The sequence below is a fragment of the Phascolarctos cinereus genome, unplaced genomic scaffold (genome assembly GCF_003287225.1).
Source record: "Phascolarctos cinereus isolate Bilbo 61053 unplaced genomic scaffold, phaCin_HiC Scaffold_9;HRSCAF=440, whole genome shotgun sequence".
NCBI classification, from domain to species: Eukaryota; Metazoa; Chordata; class Mammalia; order Diprotodontia; family Phascolarctidae; genus Phascolarctos; species Phascolarctos cinereus.
The window spans coordinates 233289963-233315927 of NW_027556402.1; the positions used below are offsets into that span (position 1 = coordinate 233289963).

General features: G+C 43.2%; 1 protein-coding gene across 1 annotated transcript in view; it reads left to right on the top strand.

Annotated features, from left to right (window-relative positions):
* The window catches only part of TRIM44 (tripartite motif containing 44), a 178307-nt gene extending 153644 nt beyond the window's left edge, over window positions 1-24663 (top strand). The window contains exons 5-6 of the mRNA XM_020963958.2: window positions 12086-12218; window positions 22747-24663. Of these exons, the coding sequence (XP_020819617.1) occupies window positions 12086-12173 (88 nt within the window). The 3' untranslated portion in view covers window positions 12174-12218; window positions 22747-24663. The remainder of the gene's footprint in view (window positions 1-12085; window positions 12219-22746) is intronic.
* The last annotated feature ends 1302 nt before the right edge of the window (window positions 24664-25965 follow it).

Sequence of the window (25965 nt, forward strand, 5' to 3'; positions counted from 1 at the left end):
AGAAGCAGACGCCCAGAGATGTGACTTACTCAAGGTCACAAGGTAGTCAATATGGCTGGGATTGGAACCCCCTCTTGAAGAAGGTGAGCCACATAGGGCTGATGAGAATGAGCCAGTTTCTCCCTGTGATATGAGAGAAAAGAGGGATTGTATTCTGGTCTTGGCCACCAGAATCCAGCCAGCTATTTCATTAGGTTCAGCCCTGCCAGAGTTACCAGATCACATTCACTAAGCAATAATGGACAGATAGAAGAGGGGCATGAAGAGAGTCATGGAACCAAAGGGTTTTGACAGATTTTGACTCCAAAGGATAAATGTGGAAACATACCTCCCTTTCTCTTGGCAGAGAGATTATAAATAACGGAAACAGAATGAAGAATACATCCTCATTTAGTCAATGAGCATTTATTTAGTGCCTTCACAGCCAGGAGGCATTATGCTAGGTGTTGTGTGTGAAAACAGAAATGATGTAGTCCCTGCCTTCAGGGCACTTACCTACTACTCTTCCCCCTTCCCATGCAGGTAGGATAGCACTGGGAAATTTTCTTTATTTCTTTCCACTCCTATCCTGTAGCTGGGCATAGCCTAATTAAAAAGTAGCAGTTGCCTTGAAAAGTGTTTAATACATAGCCTAATTAAAAAGGAGAAACCAAAGATGCCTGACCCAGAAACGCTGCTATGGCCCCATTGTATGTCCCTGGGGATACACCAGCTCTCCTGGTGGCTGGCACATGTGCACTTGCATAGAGCACCCATAGGAGCAGTTCTGGGCCAAGGGGGTAGGTGATAAGCCCAGAGATCAGAGTCCTAACAGAGAAAACCAGGGCCAATCCCATGGACTCAAATAATTGTTGCACAAAAAAAGAAAAGAAAAAGAAATCTGATTTTTCCATTTAAAAAAAAGGTAGTTTGCATGAGACTCATCCCTCTGCAGCAGCAAGAGAGGTTTAAAGTAATTGAGGCACATACGAATCCTACAGTGGTTCTCATTATCTGCCACATGGAGCAGGTGCCTTGACCCTGGGGTCAACCCTGGCCTCAGCCTTATAAAGCAGGGCAGCTTCCTTTGGTTTTTAATAATAATAACAGCGCACATCTCTATGGGGCTTTATGGCTTACAAAATACCTTGATTATAACAACTCTGAGAGGAAGGTTGTAATAGTAATGTTAGTAGTAATCATTATTAATGTTAATATAAGTGAAATAATAATGACAGGTGGCATATAAGATTTAGAGTCGGGGTTGTCCTGGTGTGTATCTGGCCACTGGAGCCTGGTGGTGCCAAGGAGAAAGTGAGGCTGGTAACTTTGCACAGCCCTCCCTCCCTTAAATCCAATTCACTTACACGTCATGGAATCACCTTCATGATGATGGTCCTCCTTGAGAATGAAGGACAAACAACAACAATAGAGTCAGACTTTGGAGATGGGATAAGCCAAGGTCAAGCCTGCCTCTGACATACACTGGCTATGTGACTACCAATTAAGAAATCAAAAAGTGTTTATTAAATACTTACTATGTGCCAGGCACTGGTCTTCTAAGGGTGGGAGAAACAAAGCAAGACAAAATGATTTCTCCTTCTCTCAAGGAGCTCACATTACATTTGGATAGAGAGGGACTAGGTTAATAACAAATTATTTGGTTGGATGGTTGGCTGTCGTCCTTCATTCTTGAAGAAGACCAAGACAGTGTCGCCATGTTGGGTCAAGGTACAGCATGTCCGACTATGGCTGATCAGACCAGCACAAGCTCAGAACACTCTACTATAGGTCAGGCACGACTATGAACAACTCATTTACCAGGTAATGGGGGAAAGCCACTAGTAGTTGGGAAGGTCAAAGGCAGATGGGGAGGCCTCCCTGAGAAGGTGGGATTGGAGCTGACTCTTAAGGAAGCCAGGAGGCTGAGATGAGGAGGGACACCATTCTAGGCACTTGGGATAACCAGAGCAGAAGCAGAGAGAGGGAGGATGGAGCATCAGGGCTGAAGAACAGCAAGTAAAACTGGAGCTGGATCATAGAGTATGTGGAGGGTGGGTCAGGTATAAGAAGATGGGAAAGATAGGAATGGTCTAGAGTATGAAGAGATTTTAATGGCAGATGAGCACTTCAGAGGTGATCCTGGAGGCCATGGGCACCCACTGGAGTTTATTGATTAGGACAGTGATATGGTCGGATGTGACCTTTAAGGAAGATAACTTTGGCAGCTGCATGGAGAAGGGATTGGAGTGGGGAGGGACTTGAGGTGGGGAGACCCACCAGCAAACTACTGCAATACTACAGTCGTGAGATGATGCATATATTTAGAGTTATAGCTCTATTTGTGAGTGGAGAGAAGGGGACATTTATAAGAGATGTGAAGATAGAAACAACAAGATTTGGCAATGTATCATTTATGTGGGTAGGAGCACAAGTGAAGAGTTGAGGATAATGCAGAGATTTCAATACTGGGTGACTAGGAAGATTGTAGTGCCAATGATAATAATAATAATAGAGAAATTTAGAAAAGGGAGGGTTTTTGGGGGGGAATGAGTCCTGTTTTGGACATGTTGGATTTGAGATACCTACGTGATATCCGGTTTGAGATGTCTAAATGAGAAACTCGATCTCAGGAGAGAAACTAAGGCTGAAGATATGGATCTGGGAGTAATAATGTTCATAGAGATGAAAATTGAACCATGGGAGTTGGTGAGATTCCCCAAGCAGGATAGTGTAGAGGAAGAAGGGAAAAGGTCCTTGGTCAGAGACAGGGGAGCCACCCATGCTTAATGGGAATAACATGGAAGAAGACTTAGCAAAGAGGAGGAGAAAGAAAACCAAAAAGGAGTGGTCAGACCAGGAAGAGAATCAGTCAGTCAGTCAATAAACACTTATTAAGTGCCTACTATGTTTCAGGCACTGGTCTGGGTGCTATACTAACCATGATAGTGCAATATCATAGAAACCTAGAGAAGATAGATATTCAGGGAGAAAGAGTGAGTTACACTATCAAAGGCTGCAGAGATTAAGAAAGACAGGGACTGAGAAAAGGCCATTAGGTTTGCCAATAAGAAAGAGCTTTGTTGATTGGAAATAGCCATTTCAACCAAAGGATGAGATTGGAAGCCAGATTACAGAGGTTTAGAAAAAAGAGAGAGCTGAGGAAGTAGAGGCATCCAATATAGTTAGCTTTCTCAAGGATTTTGATTGAGAAGGGAGGGAGAGATATTGGGATTGTAACTAGTGAGGCTAGTAGGATCAGCTAAATTTTTTTTAAAGAATGGGGGAGACAGGGGCATGCTTATAGACAGCAGGGAAGGAGCCAGTAGGTAGAATATTGAAAATTAGAGTGGGTATGATAGTAGGAAGCTCTAGAGGATACAGGATATGAGAGCAAGGATACATGTAGAGGAGTCATGCTTTGCAAAGAGAAGGACCATGTGAGAAAGAGGTGGAGAAGACATTTTTGTGATGTGAGATGTTGGAGAAGAGAGCACAGGGGCTTTTGGTTAAGGGCTTTGATTTTGGAGAGTAAAGTATGAGGTGAGGCCTCATAAAGAGGAGAGGAGGTGGTGCCATGAGAGGTTTAAGAAGACGTGGGAAGTTTTGGAATACTTGGGAGAGTTTGACTAGGACATGATTGCTTTGTGGCTATGAAGGCCCAATTGAGATTAGATAATGTAAGTATATAGTGGACCCAGTCAGCTTGGCTTGAGGATTTCTGCTCAGTGGGTTTGTGAATAGGAGTGAAGATGGAAAATGGTGAGAGTGATCCAGGACTGAGGTTTGGCTAGGCATGATAGAACAAGGAAGCAAGAGATTTAAGAGCAGATGATATTGAGAGTGTAAGTGACCCACTAAGTGATGGAGATAAGGAAGCAGAGACAGACATAGCCAGGCCAGGGGTGAAAGCCAGGGAAAGAGCTGAGGGGGGATGGAGGAAATAGAGAGAATGGAAAGGAAGGTTTAGGGGTCATAAAGCATAGGGAAAATGTATAGAAGATTTTGATCAGATGAAGGAATTTTGGACTTCACAAAAATGGAAGTGGACCACTTTTGGGTGATGGTAAGATCAAGGATTTGACATCGGGTAGTAGTAGGAGTGGCAGTAATTAATATTGAGAATAATGAGAGGCAGAATGGAGAGCCGGTCTCTGCTTGGAGTCAGGGTGACTTGGGTTCAAGACCTGCCCTGCCAGTAACTGGTAGTATGACCCTTGGCAAGTTAACCTCCCACGGGCCCAGACAATTCCCTAAGGCTTGAAGTTGGAGGACAGGTGTCAATCTAAATGGAGAGAGTTACCTCTTGAGGACTGTCCTAAACTGATTACCTATCAGGTCCAGACCCGATGAAAGAAATAATAATAATATTGATAATAATAATAATAATAATAATAATAATAGAAAGGCAGTGTTGCATAATGACTAGAGGATTGACCTTAGAGCCTGGAAGACTTGATTTCAAGTCTTTTCTGTGTTGTGTGCCATGCATGTGGCCATGGCAGGTCCGTTAACCCTCTCAGTGCCTTGGCAAATTCCTTAATATTAGAGGTAATGGAGGAGGACTCACCAATCTGCAACCATGAAGGGAATTTCACCAGGGGCATTCCCCTATACCAGTGAAATCACAAGTTTAGACAATAATAATTATAATACTGACAACTGGTCTTTGTGTAGAACTCCCAAGTTTACGAATGTACTTTATACACTTGATTCTGTTTGAGTTTCATACCAACTTTGGAAGGCAAGCATTGAAGGATTTATTTTTCCCATTTTGTAGATGAGGTTAAATGACTTTCTTAATGTCACAAGAACCAGAGCAGGGTCTGAAGCATGGACCTCCTATTTGGGTCCCCCCAAAAGCACCCCAATTCTAGCCTTATGCTTGGCATTAGTCCCAATTCCTAGCCACCTCATTAACCACTCCCCAGACCTCTGTAAGGAAACCTCATTTTAAGGGAAGACAGGCCTAGTGACAGCTCCCCTCCCTAAACACAGGAAAGGTGAGGACAGAAATGCTTTCTCTTGTCTTCAGAATCCAGGAAGCCGGTTTGTCTGAAATGCTGGCTCACCCCTCGCTTTCTTCCCTGGAGTGTATTTGCAGGCCAGTGGATGGGGGTGGCTTGTTGGTTAGGGTCTGGAAAAACCTCTAATCGGAGCATCTCACAGCTGGATATGCAGCTCAGCAGGCTGCCGTGTGAGCAGCTGTTTTATAGGGAAACCAGACGAGAAAATCCACTCATAGAGATGAATGGATTCAGCAAGGGTCCTATTTGGGGGAAACAAGGGGAGGGAGAATGAGGTTGCCACTGCTTTTCTGTGGCTGATTTGTTGAGAAAATATGTCACGGCTTCAGCAACAGGTACGTTTTTCTTGCTGGTTGGTATCATCTGTGGCTTGATCTAATCTCATTACCAAAAGGTGTCCTCATTTAGAAGAACAATAGCTTCTCTCAGGTGTCTCATCTCCATCAACACCCAGGGCCGGTGACAGTGATGTGGGTGGGTATCTGAATGGTCATTCTCAGGCGGAGAAGGTTTGGAAATAAATGGATTGTACTCTCCTGCAGTGTCAGCATGGTACAAGGGGAAGAGTATTAGTCATGGAGTTGGAGGACCGGAGTTCAAATCCCAGCACTTGAAGCAACCCCAGGGAAGGGGGATCTAGTCCAACTCCTTTCTTGATGAGTTTCAATGACCTGCCTTCCAAAGCCTTACAAGCATTAAGTGGGAGAGCTAGAATGGGAAGCATAACTCCAAATTCAATTTTCTTACAGCTAGCTACACCACACCATTGCCTTACTTACTAACCAAGTGACAAGTCATTGCACCTCAGTTTCCATAAAAGGAGTAGATAACCTCTGGAGGTCCTTTACAGCTCTAAAATCCTATCATATGAAGATTATCAAAGTTCTCAAGCACCAAGAATATGTCTCATGGGTACACGACAGACCCAACTTTCTCACACATCATTCACTGTTGTAGTGGGCACAGATCATAGACACAGATATATTGATCTATGTCTGTGATATATGTATCACACTTGTCATGCTGGTGGAGATTCCTTTTACATATGTGTTGGACCAGATGGCTTCTGGGGTCATTTCCAACTCTTAATTCTGTGGTTCTGCCCAGAAGGATGCCTCAAATCATACAGAGCCAGGATCGGAACTTAGGTCCTCTGACCCCACATCTAGCTCTCTTTCTACTGCACCATGCTGGAGAGGGAATGTTGGAGTGCATTCCACCAAAGGGTGATAGGCAGTGAGGGGACCCTCTGTGGGAAAGCTTCTTCCATATGGGCAGTGCAGCCTACTTGATGGTGTTTGTGCTGGTGAATCCCATTCTTTTCAGAAGATGGGGAGGCATGTCAGTGAGTAGGACCTTCATTCAAGGTCACAGTGGGACTTGAAGCTCCTGGAACTGGTTATATGGTGCTGAATAAGGCCACCATTCTTGTTGAGATTAGAGATTAGTGTCTAAGGCTGGGTTATTTATTGTCTGCTCCCCTCCCTCCCTGCCCCTCTGCTAACTACCAAGATAGAACAGCAGAGGCAACAGGAAATTTGAAGTCCAGAATTTTATTAAATCTTCTCTGTGTGATTTCTGTGGAAGGGAAATGGCTTCAGAGAGATTGAGTTTCCATTATTCACATGCCAAGACAAGATGAGGAAACTGGGTCGAGGAAGATTTTCTAAACTTGCTGAAAAAGGGGAAAGTAAAAGGCAAGAGAGATTCCCTCCCCACCTCCTTCTAAAAGCCCCGAGGGTGTCGGTGCCCAGATATGCCCAGAGGCTTTGGGAAGGACTCCTGGGCTCCCTTTCAGCCCTGGCCCCGGGGGGGGGGGGGGACCAAGTCTCGGGGAGGGTTTTCGCTCCAAATGCTGCTGCTTTGGGGAGGCCAAAAGTAAAGAGAGAAAGGCAAAGTTTACTTCCAGCAGGAAACCTAGCTTCGTTTTCACATTCATTTTCTCTTTTCCTTTTTTTTTTTTTTGCTTTGCACATTCAATTTATTTCATTTAAAAATTTTTCATTTACATCTTTTGTTTTTGTCACCTTCATTCCCCGATATATCCTTCCTCTACCATTACCCAAAGAACCATCCCGCATAACAAAGAATCTCTTAAAAGACAGAAAAAAGCAGTTTAGCTAAACTAATCAACACACATTAATCAAGTCTAACAATATATACAGCATTCCACATCCATAATCCCCTCTCCCCTTCAAAAAAGGGAAGGAGATACATTCTCACATCTCTACTTTGTGACCAAGCGTGGTCATATAAATCAATAATTCATTTGGAAATAAAAGCAGTACACCTACCCACACCCCCACCCACACATACACATACCCCTTAAGAGTCTTGAAAAATTGCAATATTCTGTGTCTAGTTGGGTAGGACTGAATTCTGGTAAAAGGACATCAGGGACCAGGTGGGACCTTCGTATATGATCCATCTGGCCTATTACTTCCACTCAAATAAGGTTGCTTTGCCAGTCACTGCCAGGGCATGCTTGCAAGCCATCCAGTCTTCTGTTGAAGCAAGCAACTATCACCACCCTGGGGGAGGGAAACAAAAAGGACAGATGTCCAGTGAGCCGTACTTTGCATGGGGGATGATCATGGCATGGGGGAGGGATGAAGCACCATGTTGGAGATGGACTCATTGAATGGTCCGGGGCTAGCTTGAATTCCAAATGAACCAGTTGTGAGGCATGAAGTACACAGCCAGGTGCAGACCTAGGTCACGAGATTTCAAGTTAGAAGGACCATAGAGGTCATCCCAGCTCTGCTGCGTGACCTACTGCCCGGGTGACCTTGGGCAGGCTGTATTGTCTGTCAGAGCCTCATTTTCCTCATCATGAAGATGTCAGATGAGATGTCTTCTCAAGTCCCTTTGAGCTCCAAATCAACGATTTTAGAATCCAACCCATTCATTTTAAAAATGAGCAAACTGAGGCTTGAAGAAAAGAAATAACATACCCAAGGTTATGGTCAAAAAGAGAGGATTTGAACCCTGCCCTTCTGACTCCAAATCCAGTGTTTGTTGCCTTTACAGAAGTGTAGCCCAAGGGAAAGAGATGCTACCAGGTGAAGTAAATCTAGATCAGCAATAGAGGGACATCTCCTGGTTGTCGTTTTCCTCTTGATTTGGGAGAAGGGGTGAACTGAGGCTAGGGACAGACCTTTTTTTTTGGAACAATCAGTCAATAAACCTTTATTAAGCTCCCACTATGTTCCAGGCACTGTGCAAAGAGCTAGGGAGACAGAGAGGCAAAAGACTGTTTCTGCCCTTGAGGAGCTCACAGTCTAATGGAAGGATACAACATGCAAACAAGACATATACAGGAAAAATGGAAATAACGAACAGAGAGGACTAAGAGGAACTGGCAGAGCCTTCCTGTAGAAGGTGGGATTTTGGCTGTAACTTTAAGGAAGCCAGGAGGTAGAGATGAGAAGAGAGAGCATCCTAGGCATGGCGGACAGCCAGGGGAGAAGCCAGGAGCCAAGAGCTAGTGTCTTGTTCGAGAAATAGCAAGGAAGTCAGCGTCACTGGATCAAAGTGGACATGGAGGAGGGTAGGAAGAGGAGGGGAAACATAAACTATAAAAAGACTGGAAAATTTGAAGGGTCATATGAAGGGTAAACAGTGGCAATAATCCTGGATTGAATGAGTGCAGAGACAGTCACCAAAGTCTTGAAACTCTATGGTTTGGACAGAGATGTTACAATCGATGGGTCACTCAGTTAGCAAGCATTTATTAAGCTCCTATGTGCTAAGTACTGTGCTGGATGCTGGGGCTGCAAACACAAATAATGAAATAATTCTTTATCTCAAAGAGCATGTATTATAATGAAGACAGTAAGAGGTACATAGATAAGTAAATACAGAATACAGGAAGAGGGAACAAACCCAAGGTTGTGCAGAGAGAGGTTGTGGGGCGGGAATCAGGAAAGGCTTCATGGAGGACAGCAGCTCTTTTTTGCAGCAGGCACTTCTCGGAGAGTCTAGTGAAGCCTGTAAAACCCCTCTTTAGTTTTTAAACAAATAACTACATCAGATTACAAAGGAAACCAATTAGATCGAAATACACTTATCAAAATCTTTTAAAAAACGAATTCCCAGGCTCCCCAGTTAAGGAGCCAGGCCTGATGCAGAAGGTGGTGCCTTGAGAGGTCACGTGCTCCTCCTCTTCCTCCAACCTCTCTGAACATTCCTCTGCCTCCTCCACTGACTCCTCATCCCCATCCTGACACCCATAATGAGAGGATTCCTCTTGGCTCCTCTTTCCATACATTCCCCTTTGGCAGTCTTATTTGTTTCCATGCTTTCACTATCGCCTTTGGGCCGTGGGCTCCCAAATTTATGTCTCCATTATAAACTCTCTTTTAAACTCCACACCAACATCTGAGGCCTTCAGGACATCTCCACCTCAAACTCATCGTGCCTAAAATCAAGCGAATCATCTTTCCCCCCTAAACCTACTTCTTTGTTCATTTTCGCTGTGTTTGTCTGTGGCACCACTATTCACCCTAGATAGCATACTGGAGGATTTGTTGTTGTGGTTGTTGTTTTGGAGGCAATGGGGTTAAGTGACTTGCTCAGAGTCACACAGCTAGTGTCTGAGGCCAAATTTGAATTCAGGTCCTCCTGACTGCAGGGCGTATCTTCAAGGTGCTCTATTCACTGTGCTACCTAGCTGCCCCTGGTGTTGTTTTTTACCTCTTTCCTTATCCTAGATGTATTATCTAATCAGTCTCCAAATCCTGTTTGATACTATCTCTTCTGACCTACCATCTCAATTCTAGCCACCACTCACCTCTAGGTACTTATTTCTTTTATTAAGAAAGCAAGCTCCCTGAGGGCAGGTGCTCTTTTTGCTTTTATATTTGTATCTGCTTAGCACAGGGCTTAGCAAACATTAAGTCCTTAAAACATGCTTTTTCATTCATTTGTTCAGTTATTCAGTCCTCACTGCTATAGCTCAATTCCCTCAATTGAACTAGACTCCTAATAGGTCCTCTCACTTTCATCCTTTCCCTTTCACCCCTCCAATACATCCCTTATCCTGCTTTCAGAATCTTTTTCCTTAGGTCACTCCTCCACTCAGAATCTCCCATGATTCCCTATTGTTTCCTATGTGCAAGTTAAAAGGATTTCCTTGGAGTCCAAGGACCTCTGCAATTCAGGACTGCCCTACTCTCCATCCTCATCTCATATCATTCCCCAAATGCCCTCTGAGCATTGGTCAATCAAACATTACTCTGTCCTTTGAATATGTCCATAGGGTTGTGTTCCCTATGCCAAGAATACCCTCCCTTGTTCACCTGATGGATTTCTAGCCACTCTTCCAAAGCCCAACTCAATGCCACTTTCCTCATGAAGCCCTCTCATCTACCTCCACCCATGATCTCACCTGATTCTTCATTTCCAACTTCTCTAACATTCCTTGACAAACATTTATTTAGCATCTGCTGTGTACAGAACTCTGTGTTTGGGGAAAGGGGTGGAGATAGGGGAATTAGAGAATTGTATCTTACACTTACCTCTTTGTGTCCCATTTCCCTCTTCTAGACATGTAGGGCAGAAACTGTGTCATAGCTGAACTTCATATCTCTTTGTAGTACCTATGTTGCAGGTTTGTTGTGAGGATCTAATGAGTGTCTGTAAAGTGCTTAACGAATGCCTGGCACATATTAAGCACTATATAAATGCTTATTCCCTCCTCCCTTCACTTCTCTCCCCCAATTCCTAACAAAGTACTATATAAAGAGTAAGCACTTTGTTTAAGAGATATGTTGTATCTCTCTCTCTCTCCATATGTGCGTGTGTGTGTGTGTGTGTGTGTATGTGTGTATGTATACACACACACATACACACGCACATATGGAGAGAGATACAACATATACATATATATATATATACATATACATGTATATGTGTGTAAATAAAATCTCATTTGAACTTCATACCAACCCTGTACTAGGTATCATTATCCCTATTTTACAGATGAGAAAACAGATTCAGAATGGTGAAGTGACGTGCTTTTGGACATAGGCAATGAAGAGTCAGAGATGAGATAAGAGCCCAGATCTTTTGCCCACTCAACTCCACTGCCACTAATTGGTTAATAGGACATAAATGAAGCTCATAAACGCTTAAATGTCTGCCCCCATAAAACATTTAAGGGTTCCAAACCTATCATTTAAAGCTTTTTATTTGAAATGCTGACCCAGCACCAACTAACTGAGCTGCCTGGAATAACTCTGCTGTGGAATGTTCTTTCCTATGTCCCGTCCAGGACCATTCTGAAGTCATCCTAACTGAAACCTATCCAGTTCTGATGCCAAGAGAATTCCATCCTGGTTCCTGTCTCATAGGAGGAGGGGAGGAGATAAGGGTGATCCTTGGACCTTAATTTAAAGAATATTAAATCTTTTTTTCAGCCTTATCAGGATGCTGATTCTCCTTGACTTCTCTGTCCCTCTGTGTTGAATAATCATTTTACAGCATTAATGATTGAATTAATTAATAGCCAAGGACTTGGGGGGGCAGGAAAGACACCTTTGTCCAATTAAGATGTGTCATACTCTTTTTCAAAAATCTATTGAACTGATGGAGGTCAGAGGGTGGGCCACCTTTTTCATTAACTGGTCCTTGGCAACACTTGGGTGGGGGTGAGGGGGGAGCAAGGGGACAAAATACTGGGGCAGACACTTTGCTGTGAGAGGTAGAAAAGCATGGTGGACAAAGAGGTCAACCTTGAGTCAAGAAGACCTGGGTTCAAATCCTGCCTTTGATATTGGCTGTATGGCCACAAATAATTGATTAATCCTTAGTTTTCTCATCTGTGAAATGGAATTGGCCACCCCCTCATGTGACCTCACATGGTTATTTTGAGGAAGAAACATGCTAACATTGTAAACATGACTATTGTTATCATCATTATTGTTTATTGCCCTCGTTATTGAGATGATTAACTCCTGTAATGCAAAGCTCCCATGGAGGCAGAGTGTTCTTCAGTCACAACCACTTCCCTAGGATATGTTCTAGGTTCTGGGTTCTGGGTCTTATGATGGATGACCATTTCTTTTGTTTTCTGCCAGACTCAATCCTTTCCCGGCCATCCCTCCAAACCGAGGGTCTCATAGATACGATGATGGTGACCCTTCATCTGCCAATGGGCCCTTCTGAGAGGCAGAAGCCATCGATTTGCTGGATGGAGGAGAGCCTTGTCAGGTATTCACACCAACACACATACCCAGATATACTCAGATGTACCCTTTCCCAATGTTCTGATTCTAAAAAAGTGGTGTAGTGGATAGAGCACTAGGCTTAGAGTCAGGAAGACCTGAGTTCCAATGCAGCCTCAGATATTGACCCTGGGCAAGTCACTTCATGTCAGTTTGCCTGAGTTTCCTCATTTGTAGAATGGGGAAGATAATAACATCGACCTCCCAGGATCAAACAAGATAATAATTATAAAGCTCATAGCACAGTGCCTGGCACATGGCAAGTGCTATATAAATGTTAGCTATTCTCATTACTATCACAGTGGTGCCTGGCCTACAGTAGGCGCTATATAAATTTTCATTATTATCATTATTGTTACTATTTAAATAGTCTATGCTGAAATCGAAGCTAGATTTGCCTCTTCATACTTTCCACTCGTGTTTAATTCTGTCCCCTGCTCCCAAGTAGAACCAGTTTTTGACGAAACTTTAATTCTTTTTTTAATTAACAAGCATTTTTCTCCTTCCCATCACCTCCTGCCATTGAAAAGAAAAAGAAAGATGAGGCCCTTGTAGCAAATCTGCATAGGAATGAGGCCTCAGTTAATTAAGCCTCTGTTGGCTCTAGGACCCTAAGATTAAGAGCTGGAAGAGATGGTTGAGCTCATTTAAACCAACCTGTCACAGCAGTCAACCATTATTAAGTATTAAGCATGCAGAAATAAGTATCTACTATGCGCTAAAAGCATGGGAATAGAACAACAAAAATGAAACTGTCCCTGCCCTCGAGGAGCTTACATTCTATCAGGTGGAACAACAGTCCATCTATAAGTATATCTAAAAACATACAGAAAATAAATGGAAACAGAGGCACAGAGAAGACATATAACTTGTCTTTATTATTATTTTTATTATGATTTGTTTTTTGACCCACTCATTATTTAGGATTAGATTATTTGGTTTCCAATTAATTTTGGGTTTATTTGTTTGTTTTGGGGGCAATTGGGGTTAAGTGACTTCCCCAGGGTCACACAGCTAGTGAGTGTTATGTGTCTGAGGCCAGATTTGAACTCAGGTCCTCCTGACTCTAGGGCAGGTGCTCCTGAGCCACCTAGCTGCCCCAAGACATATAACTCTTCCACAGACAAGCGTAAACACTTGTTCCGCATGGTGCCAGAGCACGAGAGCATTGGCTAGGCAACGTTTAGGAGTAAATGCTTCTCAATTTGAAGTGGCAAATTTAGCTGTGATTTTAGGTAAACTTTGTCATAACTAGAACAACCCTAAGAAGAAATGGACTGGCAGCTGTAGGTCCCCCCTCTTCTGGAGCCTTTAAGCAAGAGATGGATGACTACTTTTCAGGTATGCCATATTGAAACTATCGAATCATTACAAAGTCCCACTGGGATTGGCTGGTTAGGATTTGAACCGAGGTGCTCTGACTCCAAACCTTGCCTTCTGTCCACTCCTCCCACCTCCCTGCCCTGGCCCATTCACATTCGGAGTTAAGGGAATCACCATACAATTAAGTGAAATCTGTTTTCTCAGGCTACCAAAAGTCATTGGTTAATCTCAGAGTAATCTTCAGACATCATAACGCTCTGTCTCATCAATTCATAAGCATTTATTAAATGCCTTTTGTGTACAGTTCATTGTACTTATTGGGAAAAGCAACGTAAGATTTACATAAGGCACATTCCCTTCCCTTGCAAGTGAGCCCAGCATTGCCTCCTCTAGTTAATGACCTGGAGAGGACTGGAGATCAGTGGAGTGAGCTACTTAAGCACTGCACCTTGATTGAACAACAATAATATAAAACATTTTAAGATGTGCAAAACATTTTACATCTGTTATCTCATTTGATTCTTGAAACAACCTTGGGAGGTAGGCGCTATTATTGTAATTTGCCCAGAGCCACACAGGTAGTAAGTGTCTGACATACAGTTTGAACTCAGATCTTCCCGACTCCAAATCCAGCACCCTATCCCCTAGGCCATCTCAGTTGAATGAAGGACTTCACAGATTTCTTTGTTTATTCAACAGCTATTTTATAAGTTCTTAGGCGTAAGAGATACAAGATAAATGAAACGAAAATTTTCTGGTCTCATAGAGCTCAATGTAGGAAGTACATCTTACTCGATGTAGTAAGAATGAATTACTGGGGGGGAGGAAGCAGCTAGGTGGCACAGTGGATAGAGCACTGGCCCTGGAGTCAGGGGGACCTGAGTTCAAATCCAGCCTCAGACACATAACACTCACTAGCTGTGTGACCCTAGGCAAGTCACTTAACCCCCAATTGCCTCACCAAAAAAAAAAAAAAAAGAATGAATGACTGGACATATAATCAGATGGTTAGAATACAAATTAGAGTTGGATAAGTGCTTTGAAATACAATAAGGGAAAAAAATCACTTCTTGGGGTGGAGGATCCAGGAAGGGAGGTAGCTTGGTGTAGACAAGATGAATGGCAAAGTCTCAGGATTTCAGAATTAGAAGGAATGTCAGAGGTCATGTGATCCAATCCACACCTGAAAAAGGACCTAGCTTTTACCTAAAGACCTCAGGTGAGGGGGAATCTGCTGCCTCCCAAGTCAAGTCAACCAGCATTTATTAAGCACCTACTAGATACCAAATATTGTGCTTTTAAACTCTGGAGATACAACAAAAGGCAAAAAAGGAAAACGACAATAACAACAAAACCCTCACAATCCCAACACTCAAGGATCTCATAGTCCAATAGCAAAGCAGCCCATTTTGCTTTAAGATTGTTCTAATTGTAAGAAAGTTTATCCTAAATTCAAAGCTACATTTGCTCCTTCACACCTTCCACTCTTTGCTCTCAGTTCTGTCCCCTGGGACCAGATGGAAGAAGTGTAACCATTTTTTTTATGAAACTTTAATTGTGTTTTTCAATTAACGAATATTCGCTTTATCTCCCTCTGCCACCGAAAAGAAGAAGAACACAACTCTTGTAACAAATATGTACGGTCAAGCAAAACAAACTGACAGCTCTGCAAGCGTTTGAGGACCCCTGACATGGCCCCTCACACAGCCTGAGTCTTCTCCATACCCCCAGTCCCTTCAAAGACTTCCTTGTACGGCATGAACTTGACACTCTTCACCATTCAGGTTGCCTTCCTCTGCATCCTTTTCAGCTTATCGATGTCTTTTATGAAAATGAGCACAAAGAGCAGCTAGTTGTTACAATGGATAGAGCACCAGCCCTGTAGTCCGAAGGACCTGAGTTCAAATCTAGCCTCTGACATTTACTAGATGTGTGACCCTGGGCAAGTCACTAAACCCTGACTGCCTCAAAAAAAATAAATAAATAAACACAAGATTCTAGCTATTTTACGACTAAGGCAGAGAACAAGGAACTAGATCGCCTCCTTATTCTTTCACGCCGTGACTCCCTTAATGCAGCCCAAGATCTCCTTAGAGTACTTGACTAGAGTACTACCCAGTTGATTTCGTGTTGGAGCTTGTGGTCCTCTAAAACCCCCAGGTCTTTTTTCAGATGAATGGTTGCTCACTAAGGTTCCTTCCACCTCCAGATCTCATAATTATAAGCAGCATTTGACTCAGGGTCTAATGATTTCCAAAGACATGTTATGGAAACAAGATTTTTCTAGGTTTCAATCCTCCAATAAGTATTTACTGTGTCCCAGGCTGTGTTGGTGTTGGGAATATGAGTAAAAAAGAATGAAATGATCCCTACTTGCATTTCATTCATTCAAAGGAATATTTATTGTGTACCTTCTGTGTGCAAAACACAGTTCTGGATACTAGGTAAGATAACAGTGATTTCCAAGATCCAGTCTCTGACCTCCAGCCCATGTTTGTCTAGATCAGATGGGGTGGGACATAACTTACACAGGAGGCCTTTTGTGGTCCCCCCAGCTGCTAGCACCTTCCCTTCTTAGGGTGCCTTCCATCTACTCTGTATGTATATTGTATGTACCTGTTTTTGTAGGTACATGTTGTCTCCCCCATTAGACTGTGAGCTCCTTGAGGGTACGTGCTGTCTTTGCCTTTCTTTGTATACCCAGACCTCAGCACTATGTCTGGCACATAGTGGAGTCTGATAAATGCTTGTGGACTGATGGGCTGCTTGTCCCCCTCCACCGTTTTTATTCACACACTTTTCCCCAAAGAGACCTTTGAATTCCAGTTAAGCTCATCCCCATGGCAGATGCTGCTATGATGTCTCTATCCAAATCACTCATTACTAGACTCTGTCAGAATTTCTGCCTCTTCATTGGGCATATTGTGACTAAAAATCAGGGGTAGTTGGAAAGGGTCTTGAGAAGAGGAACAAAATGGGGAAAGGAATGAAAACCATTGATAAAAATCACGGAATTTGAGAGTTAGAAGAGACCTCAAGGGCCACTGAGTCCAGCCCATACATGAAATGAAGCTCCCAGAAACATATCTGACAAATGGTTATGTATTCCTTAGGACATGATCAGGGGAGTGTGAGAGGGGAGAATAAGGCTGAGTGAGTTCAAATATCTGCTGGCCTAGAAGAGCAGGGGAAATATTTAGTTCAGTCTGGGAGCTGAAATGAGAGAAGTCCCCAGACCAAGATAAGGGGGGTTGTGATTGCTGTCTTCCATTATTTGCACTGCTTTCATGTACATGAGAGCTGAAATTAATTATTTGTAGCCCCAAAGGGAGATGGATTTTGGCTCACTATGATGCAGGCTGGGTTACAATTAGGACTTTCTTATTATATAAGAGGCTGCCCATGAGGTAGCCTACTCCCTGACCCTGGGGCAAGATTGAATTAAATGGTCTCTAAAGGTTCTTTCCAACTTAAGTCTGATTCTGTGCATCAAAATAAGCTGAACCTCTGGGGAATGGTCTGGACCACGAGACCAGCCAGAGTCTCTTAAGGGGCATAGAAACAAGAAACCTCATTGGAGCGTCTGCATCCTAGTTTCTTTCCTTCATACGATGTTCTGGTCTTCTTTGTTCTAAGAGTTTTTCTAGCTCTAACATCTCATGTTCTATCTTCTGATGTCCCTTCCACCTCTGACATTGTGTTCTAAGGTCCCTTCCAGCTCTGACATTCTATCTTCTGCATTCTAAGGTCCCTTCCAGTTCTCATGTTCTATGCTCCATAGTCCAAGGTCCCTTCAGTGATGATGCTTATGTTCTAAGGTCCCTTCCAGCTCTGACATTCTATCTTCTGCATTCTAAGGTCCCTTCCAGTTCTCATGTTCTATGCTCTGTAGTCCAAGGTCCCTTCAGTGATGACGCTTATGTTCTAAGGTCCCTTCCAGCTCTGACATTTCATGGTACTATGAGTGAGTTGACTAACCTAAAGAAATGAACCCAAAGCTTGGCCAGCGGGCCCCATGGGGCTCCATGGGCCATGTATTTTCACTGCCATTTGAATCACCTCCCCCACTTGGTACAGTACAAATGAGACAAGAACAATAGTGTCTTGATGAGGGTTTAATACCAAGTGGGAGGATAGGGCCCCAGTTAAAGCTTAGCCAAGCTCCTGGTGGGAAACTTTCACAAAAGACACTCTGTTCCCTTCGGGACAGATGCCACCAAAGAGTCTGGTTCATTTCTTAGTGATTTTTTTTTCTAGGATCCAGGCCTTCCCAACATGCTTTGGAATGCTACATTGCAGTTAGCTTGGGCAGACCCTTTGGGGGATGGGCATGAGAAGGGGAGTTCAGGGGTAAAGACTGGCTTTCTCTGCATGGTGTGATGAACACCGTGGCATTAGCTCTCTCTGATGCCTAGGATACATTTGTCTTAATTTATGGACCTCATTTCGAGCCTTTCTTCCCTTTGGCCAAAGAGCTAGAAATCTGCTCCCTGTGACATTTTCCCTAAACTCTTTCCCAATTGGGTGCAAAAGAGCACAGATTTTTCTATAGAGATAGATAGTTCTTCATGAAATGAAAATTTCTGGTTCACAGCCAGGGTCAGGACAGTACCCCAGACATTCTTATTTCTTCTATCCCTCCCCCCTCTTCCAAGGGAGGAGATTTTTGACCTCACAGCCAACTAGCCCAGCCAGGCTACTTCCAAAGCTGAGAAAGGTCTTTCTAAGCTCCAAGGACAATGACCCTCAGGGTAAAGAAAAAGGAAGCTTTTCTGCTCGATTTACTATTGGCCTAGCTGAGTGCTGAGTGACCTATAATGTTGTCCAAGTTCTTAATCAAGTTCTTAGGGAAGAGATGCCCACAAGCAGTGTCAGCAAACATACAGAATCGAGGGATTTTAGAGCTGAGAGGGAGCTTCCTCATCATCTAATCTAATTCTCATTCAAATTTGCCATGGAGCAAAAGTGCTGGACAGGGAGTTCAGTGAAACTCATCTTCAAAGCTTAGTTCTGGCCCTTATTAGCTGGACAAAATACTTCACCTCTCTGAAGTTTCCTCATCTGTAGATGTGTACCTCTTTAAGTCTTTTCATCTGTAAAATAATGATAAAATATTTCCTTTCTTCTCTGAGCCTCATTTTCTTCTTCTATAAAATAAGTTTCGATATAGCAACTGGAGGTAACCCCATTACACTTGGGTTCTACAAGAAACTATCCCAAATGCAAGTTACTCTTTGGGTCTACATCCACTGAAAACCATAGTTCATGAGCCCCCATTAGTGTGTTTACCTTTTATAGTCAGCCAGAAGGAGTAATTACTTTAAAGCAAATGCATTAAATAAAACAGCATAATATAAAAAGTAGCCTTAGAACATTTCCCTACAAACCTGGGGCACACTGTCCCATAATACTATTAGTTGGAAGAGTGGATATGCCTAGCATGTATGGAAAGACATTCATATAGGAGTCGCATGTGGTCAAGGCATGTGTATAGAGAGCATGTTCCCTTCTATGACCTCTCTCTCTCTCTCTCTCTCTCTCTGTCTCTCTCTCTCTCTCTCTCTCTGTCTCTCTCTTTCTCTGTCCCCCTCTATCTCTTTCTCTCTTTTGCTAGCTCTGTCTCTGTCTTTCTCCTCCCTAGTTTTTATCTGTTTCCTCAAAATCCCTTAGATCTCGCACGCAAATGAAGCTGAGACAGGGAAGGAGGGTGGGAAGGAATCCAAAAACTAAAACTAAAACCAAGTGGAGCCTCCATCTCAATCCTTTGTTCCAGCTAGGCCTAGAATCAGGAAGACCTGAGTTCAAATCTTACCTCAGACACTTACTATCTGTGTGACCCCTGGCAAGTAACTTACCATCTCTCAGCCTCAGTTTCTTCATTTGTAAAATGAGGAGTTTGGGCCTGACCTCTATGGTTCCCTCCTTCTTTACGTCTAAGATCTAAATATCTTCTGGAACTCTCTGACAAAAGAAGAGTGACTAATCATTGCATAGCATTATAGATTTTAGACCCGGAAAGAACCATCGTTTGACAGCTGAGTGGACAGAGATGTGAGCAGGCCAGGGCCACACAGGAAGTAAGTAGCAGAGTTAATTTCCACATCTTCTGACTCTAAGTACAATAGTATTTCTATTTGCCTTAATGATAATTTCATGCTTCAAAAAGTAGGAGGGAACAAAGAGAAATTTTATTCTGTATCTGGTTCTCCGGAAGGCAGAGGAACCGGTTGTTGGGGGTGGCAATGATGGGAACATTGTGGGGAAGTGACCATTGCATATCAGAATTTTTGACAGAGGAGAGGAAAACAGAGACTATGGTTTGATGTGCATGCACCCAGGATTTGGGGAGAACTTGTTTCAGAGGGTTCAGGGGAAGGATAGCCAGGCTCCTATGAGCAAAAATTCTGTAGGAAAAGTTAGCCCAGAAGGGATGGGGAGATATCAAGAACAGAATTCTAAACATGCAAAGAAACAAATCAGATGAGGAGGAAGAGGGGAAGTTGTCTAAAGAGATTGACAGGTTGACATGGGGAACTCACCAGATCAACTTAGATTTAAGTGACATGTACAGAAGATGAAAGCAAGGGTGGGTAATGGAGGTTACGTACAAAACTGAGGCATTGCCATGTATAAGATTAGCTTTGTGAGTGCTGCAGTGCAGAAGTGACCCAAGGGGTCAAAGAATGGGGTCAGAAGTCTACATTCAGGGCCCAGAACACAGGTAAATGAAGAAAGCCAAGGTCAACAAATACCAAGTGATGGTGTAGACAGAGCACTGGAACTGGAGTCAGGAAAACCTGAGTTCAGATCCAGTCTCAGACTTTTGCTGGCTCTGTGATGCTGGGTGTGTCACTTAAATCACTGTCTTCCTCAGTTTCCTCATCTGTAAAATGGGGGTAATAGTAGCGCTTACCTCACAGGGTTGTTATGAGGCTATACCCTAAAGCTTGATAAAAATACTAGTTATTATTTTTATCATTATTATTGCTACTATAACCCATTTTGTTTTTTGACTCCCCAGTACCTAGCACATTACCAGGAACATAGCAGGCATTGATAGATGCATGTAGATTGATTGCTTCTTTATTAAAGAAGTTAGGCAGTGGTATATAAAAAAAAAATTAATTCACCTGTAAAACTACATTTCTCTTGTAAGGAAAATTCTAACGATTTTGCAGCATTTTATACTACTCAGTATTTGCCTAAGGATTTACTGGCAATGTGGTATTGCTAGTAATGAAGAATGAGTGCAAGGAATCTCCTTCTGCCCCTGATTCTACTCAAATCCCTATCTCTGTTCAAGGAAGAAAAATTAGATTGGGGAATAACAGGGTAGGAGTGGCCAGTCTGATTCATTTCAGCCTTCTCATTTAGAGGGCTGGTCTCGGGCACCAATGAAAGTCTCAGAATCCCTAGGCTTAACAGGATTCAGGTTCATTACTTAAAGCTTTCCCTTTGCACCCATTGCTAGAGATAACAAGCATACCACCAATTTAAAGGGACGGCTCCCACCTCAGCTGTGGTCTGGAGAGGCTAAGAGAGAAAAAGAAAGCGTTTTCGTCACAGGGGGGGAGTGGGGACAGAAAATAGAGGCGAACAACTGAGCCAGTGCTGGCTGATACTGTTTTGCTTTTTATCTTTTCTTCTGCTATAGAAATAGTGAGCTCTCCATCACCCAAGTCTTTGTTTGAAGACCTCAAGTAAGGAGGGAAACCATTATCAACTGAGACAATCCATTTGTCATATGGACCAAATTCTATTCAGAAAGCAGTAACTGAGCACCTGCTATGCACCAAATACCTCGAATACACAGACAAATAGCTCTGGTTGTTAAAAGTTTGAATTTTTGGGGGGAATTCCCTGATATCAAGCCTCTTCACAACTGCCCCACACTATTCATGGTTCTACCCTTTGCAACAAATGGTACTTATGGATGCATGAAGTTGCCTTCTAATATTCAAACAACAATCACATTGAATAGAATTTAGACTTATTCTGCTCCATGCTAGGGGTAGAATTATGGGCAAAAGTTGAAAAGGTTAAAAAAGGCTTTTCTAGGCTTGATGTTGAGAAAAACTTCCTAACCATTAGAATTGTCCAAGAATAAAATGGCTGCCTTGGGGGGTGGTTGGTAAGGAGGCAGGGAGCCCATTGGTGACCCAATGACCACTTGTTGGGTATGTGATATTAGGGATTCTTTTTCAGGAGTGGATTGGACTAGGTATCCCCTGAAGCTCCTTCCAGTTCAGATAGTCTGTCACCTCTAAAATCCCTTTGGGCTCCCAAATCCTACAATCCCAGAACTTCTCTGTCACCCAGCATTCCACTGACCAAACCAGTAATGATTTGAAATTCTTCTCCAATGACTACTCAGGGGCCCAGGTGAAATGAGCTGGAATTTTGACTCAGTTTCAAATGGAAAACATCCATGTAACACTAAAGAGGCTATTGGTCCCTTGCTTGCCATTAGTACCAGAGAACAGAATGACTCCAAACTCCACTGAGGCCAGACTGCTCCAGGATAGCAAGGAGGGGTTAGGAGAGGGGGTTCTTTGTCTTTGCCTTTGCCTTTCTGCACTCCTTGAAAGGAGGAGAAAAGAGTAGAAGCTTACCCTATTATTATCATTTTGTCATTCTTGTACTATGCTGGGAATGGATGATTTTAGCCTAGAGGGAAGGTCATGCCTCCTAATGTTAACTAGTAATTCATTTTGCAAAACTTTAAGAAAAAAGAGACAGAGAGGCAGATTTAGACAGACAGTCCAAGAAAGAAAAAAAAGAGAAAGGAAGGAAGGAACAGGGAAAGAAAAGAAAGAAGGAAAGAGAGAAAGAAAAAACAAAAGAAAAAAGAAAGAAGGAAGAAGGGAAGGATGAAGACAGAAAGAGGAAGGAAAGAAAGGAGAAAGAAAGAAAGAAAGAAACAGTGGAAGGAAAGAGGGAGGGAAGGAAAGTAGAAAGAAAGAGGAAGGAAGAGAGAAAGAAAGAAAAGGAGGAAGGAAGGAGAGAGGGAAAGAGAAAGAAAGAGGAAGGAAAGGAAGGAAGGAAGGAAGGAAGGGAAGGAAGGAAGGAAAAGGAAGGAAGGAAGGAAGGAAGGAAGGAAGGAAGGAAGGAAAGGAACGGAAAGGAAAAGAAGAGACTATCATTACAAGCTCTCCACACTGACAAATAAATCCTTTTTTTTTTCTTCCTAGGAAAATCCCTCATCAACCAGCCCCCTAAGCAGGAAAACATACAGGAGAAGAGGAAAAACCAATGAATGCTTGTTTGTGACAACAGCAACACAAAGCCTCCATTATTCATACGTGTGTGAATGCGTGTGTGTTTTCACCCTCCTACTTCTCCATGACCTTCCCAACGAGAGCTGTGTCCTCAGCCCCTAGATCTGTGACCCAGACCCAGATGTGCGTCTCTCCCAGGGCTTGTGGTCTGCTATGTGTCCTCCAGTTCTGCCGTGGTGGGTGTCAGGAGCAGTTCTATGCCAGGGCTAGGGTAGAAGGGTCCTTTGTGAAATCTCCCAGAAGCAAGTTCGCACTGACTCCAGGAAGGCTGTTCTCTTGATGTGAGAAGAAACCAGTAGAATCCAGAGGTATCAGGGTTGGGCGGGGTGGGCTCTTTTGTCCCTACCCACCACTACCAACACCACCACCAATAACAACAACGAGAAAAAAGTCACTTTGGTTCCATTCCATCGTGACAAAGTTGGAGCCAGTAGTGGAGCTCTTGTGTTAATGTTCTCCAAAAGTCTGACCCTGGTGTTTTGAAAAGATGTGGCCATTAATTAAGATGGATGCCTTTGCAATGAAGGAAAGACATAGCCATGTGAGACTGAAAGATACCCAGCTATTTTTTCAATGGTGGGATTTCCCAGGACTTCTGTTTCTTAATTCAGTGAGGAGAGATTAACCCTTGACTTTGGTGAAAGTTTGCTTCTGTTAATTGGCACACTAATTGCCTGAGTCTTCAAGGTTACCTCTCAAAGTTTCCTAAAACCATGTTTGTCGCCCGCAACCAGATTGTACACCGAACGGGGAGGCGTGAAATAACTTATGACATGGGCCAGGCGGAGTAGAATTACTGACTCAGTTTATTCACCTGAGGGCACAGAATATATAGGGAAGATCTAGCCTAACTTCAAAGAGTCCTCCCCATGAGATACTCCCCAGAACATCTGCTGAGGATGTGACAATCATGAATTTCCTCCTTATCAGGGTTCCTAGATTGGGCTGTAGATTCCAAGGTTTTCCCAGGCGCCTTGGCGCCACCTGCATAGAGGAGTAAATACGTAAATCTAAGGTTCAAAGAGAGAGAAGGGCTGTCTCAGAGACCTCTTTATCAGGAAGGAATTGGGGAGCCATACCACTTAATCCATGAGCCCTTTTGGGTAAAAGCCTGAGCAGAGGTCAAACTCTGCCTTGGATCTTAAACCCTTATCAGACTCATAAGATCGGCCCTCAACACATGTTGTCAGAGCCCGGTTTCTCTTTGGGAATTCTGTAGGTTCCCACGTTAGTCACGACACATTAAAAGGCCAGGATACTCATGAAAATGAAGTGGTAGCTTTGGCATGGGTTTCTGCTCCCCTTGGTCTTGTTTCAAAATGGATCCTTGTATCCAAGTGATGTGTTGAGTTGATCTTCAACACGTGTTTATGGTTTTCTGATGTTTGCTAACTCCTAGAAGATAACCATCCTTTATAGCCCTCTATACCTAGAAACCTCTAAGTTATTTCCAGCACCCTAGCTTTTTTCAACTAATGGAGAATCACAAATAACCAGAGAAGGATTAGAGGCGGATTTCTTTGTCTAACCTTGTCTGCAAGCTCACCTTGCTTTGCAAGCTCTGGTCTTTGGGATATAGCGCCACCAAGTTTCCTTCTGACTCCTCTAAGTCAGAACCAAAGAAAAAAGCCTGATCCTTGAGGATGGAAGCCCATCAAGGCCTGCTTGACCGCTGCCCACATCATGACACCTACAGCTCAGTGATTTTCTGATCTGGAGGGGTGGGTTGGGAGGCTTCAGTGAGTGGGTGGGCAATGGTTTGCTGCAACTGGTCCCCAGAGATGAAAATAGAACTGGTTTTCTCTTGGAATTCCAATTTTTGCTGTTGAATCTTGTGTGTGGTGTGAAATTATTTCTACATGGAAGGGTCAAGATCAATGTCTCCAAAGTCTCCCCTAGCCCAGGATAATAACTAGGGCAGAGCAAAAGGGTCTTTGCCTCAAGGCAGCAAATTTAAAGGGCACCCTGTATTTGGATGCCTGATGATGGTACTTAGATTGCTTCAGCATTATAGAAACAGTAATAATACTAGCTAGCATTTATTAAGCACCTACTACATGTCAGGCACTAAGCTAAGCACTTTACAATTGTGTCTCATTGGATAGGTAGGTGCTATTATTCCTATTTTACAGATGAAGAAACTGAGGCAGATAGAGATTAAATGACTATGTGACTAGGAAATGTCTGAGGTTGGATTTGAACTCAGGTCTTCCTGATGCCAGGCCCAGTGCTTTATCCACTGAGCCACCTAGCTCCTACAACAGAATTTACTTAGTAAGAAAGAATAATAGGAGGTTATCAGATGGTACTCATTATGTGTCTACTATGTGCCAGGCATTGGGAATACAATGGCAGAAATGAAGAAACATTCCCAGCCCTAAAGGAGCATCAGTCTCTTCAATCTAGAAGCCTCACCTCAGTGTCTGGGGGTCTCTGGCTCACGAAACAGAAGAGTGCTGCTAATCCAGAGGACCCAGATTCCTGGTTACAGTTTTGTCCGTGCCCCCCCCCCCCGTCCCCACTCCCCTCCACCACCTCCATCTCACCAATTCCCCAGTAAGAGCCCTGGCACAGGAAAAGGCAAACAGGCTTTGGATGCCTCAGCAAGACCTCATTCCTCATCCACAATCTGTCTACAAGCAGCTAAGCCCACTTGAACTGTCAACTGCCCATCAGCTGATCAAGGGGTGATGCTGGAATTATATTGACGAAGCCCTACCCTACCACTTGTACCAACAGCAGCTACCCTAACAGAAAGTGGTTTCAAAGGCCATTCCTTAAAAGCAGACTAGATGCTTCTGAGGAGTCATTAGGTTTACAGTGTACAGACTGATTCTGCCTTTTTTTTCCCCATCAGTGATTTCCACCATGCCCCCTGAAATAGTAACTCTGTCCTTGTGATGGGCAAATTTTAGAGGCCTGGAAAAGGCCACAAGAACTGATTAAAAAAAGTTTGTGACCTGAATCATGATTTTGGAAATCCGGGAGTTTATGAGATGGTTATAACCAAGAAGATAAAAATATTACTGCAACTTGTCCAAATAAATTATCCTATCTCAATAATGCACAAGGGAAAGCACTTTAGCTTTTTCTTAGGAAGGGTTTAAAATTTGTTTTATGGCCTCTTGCTGT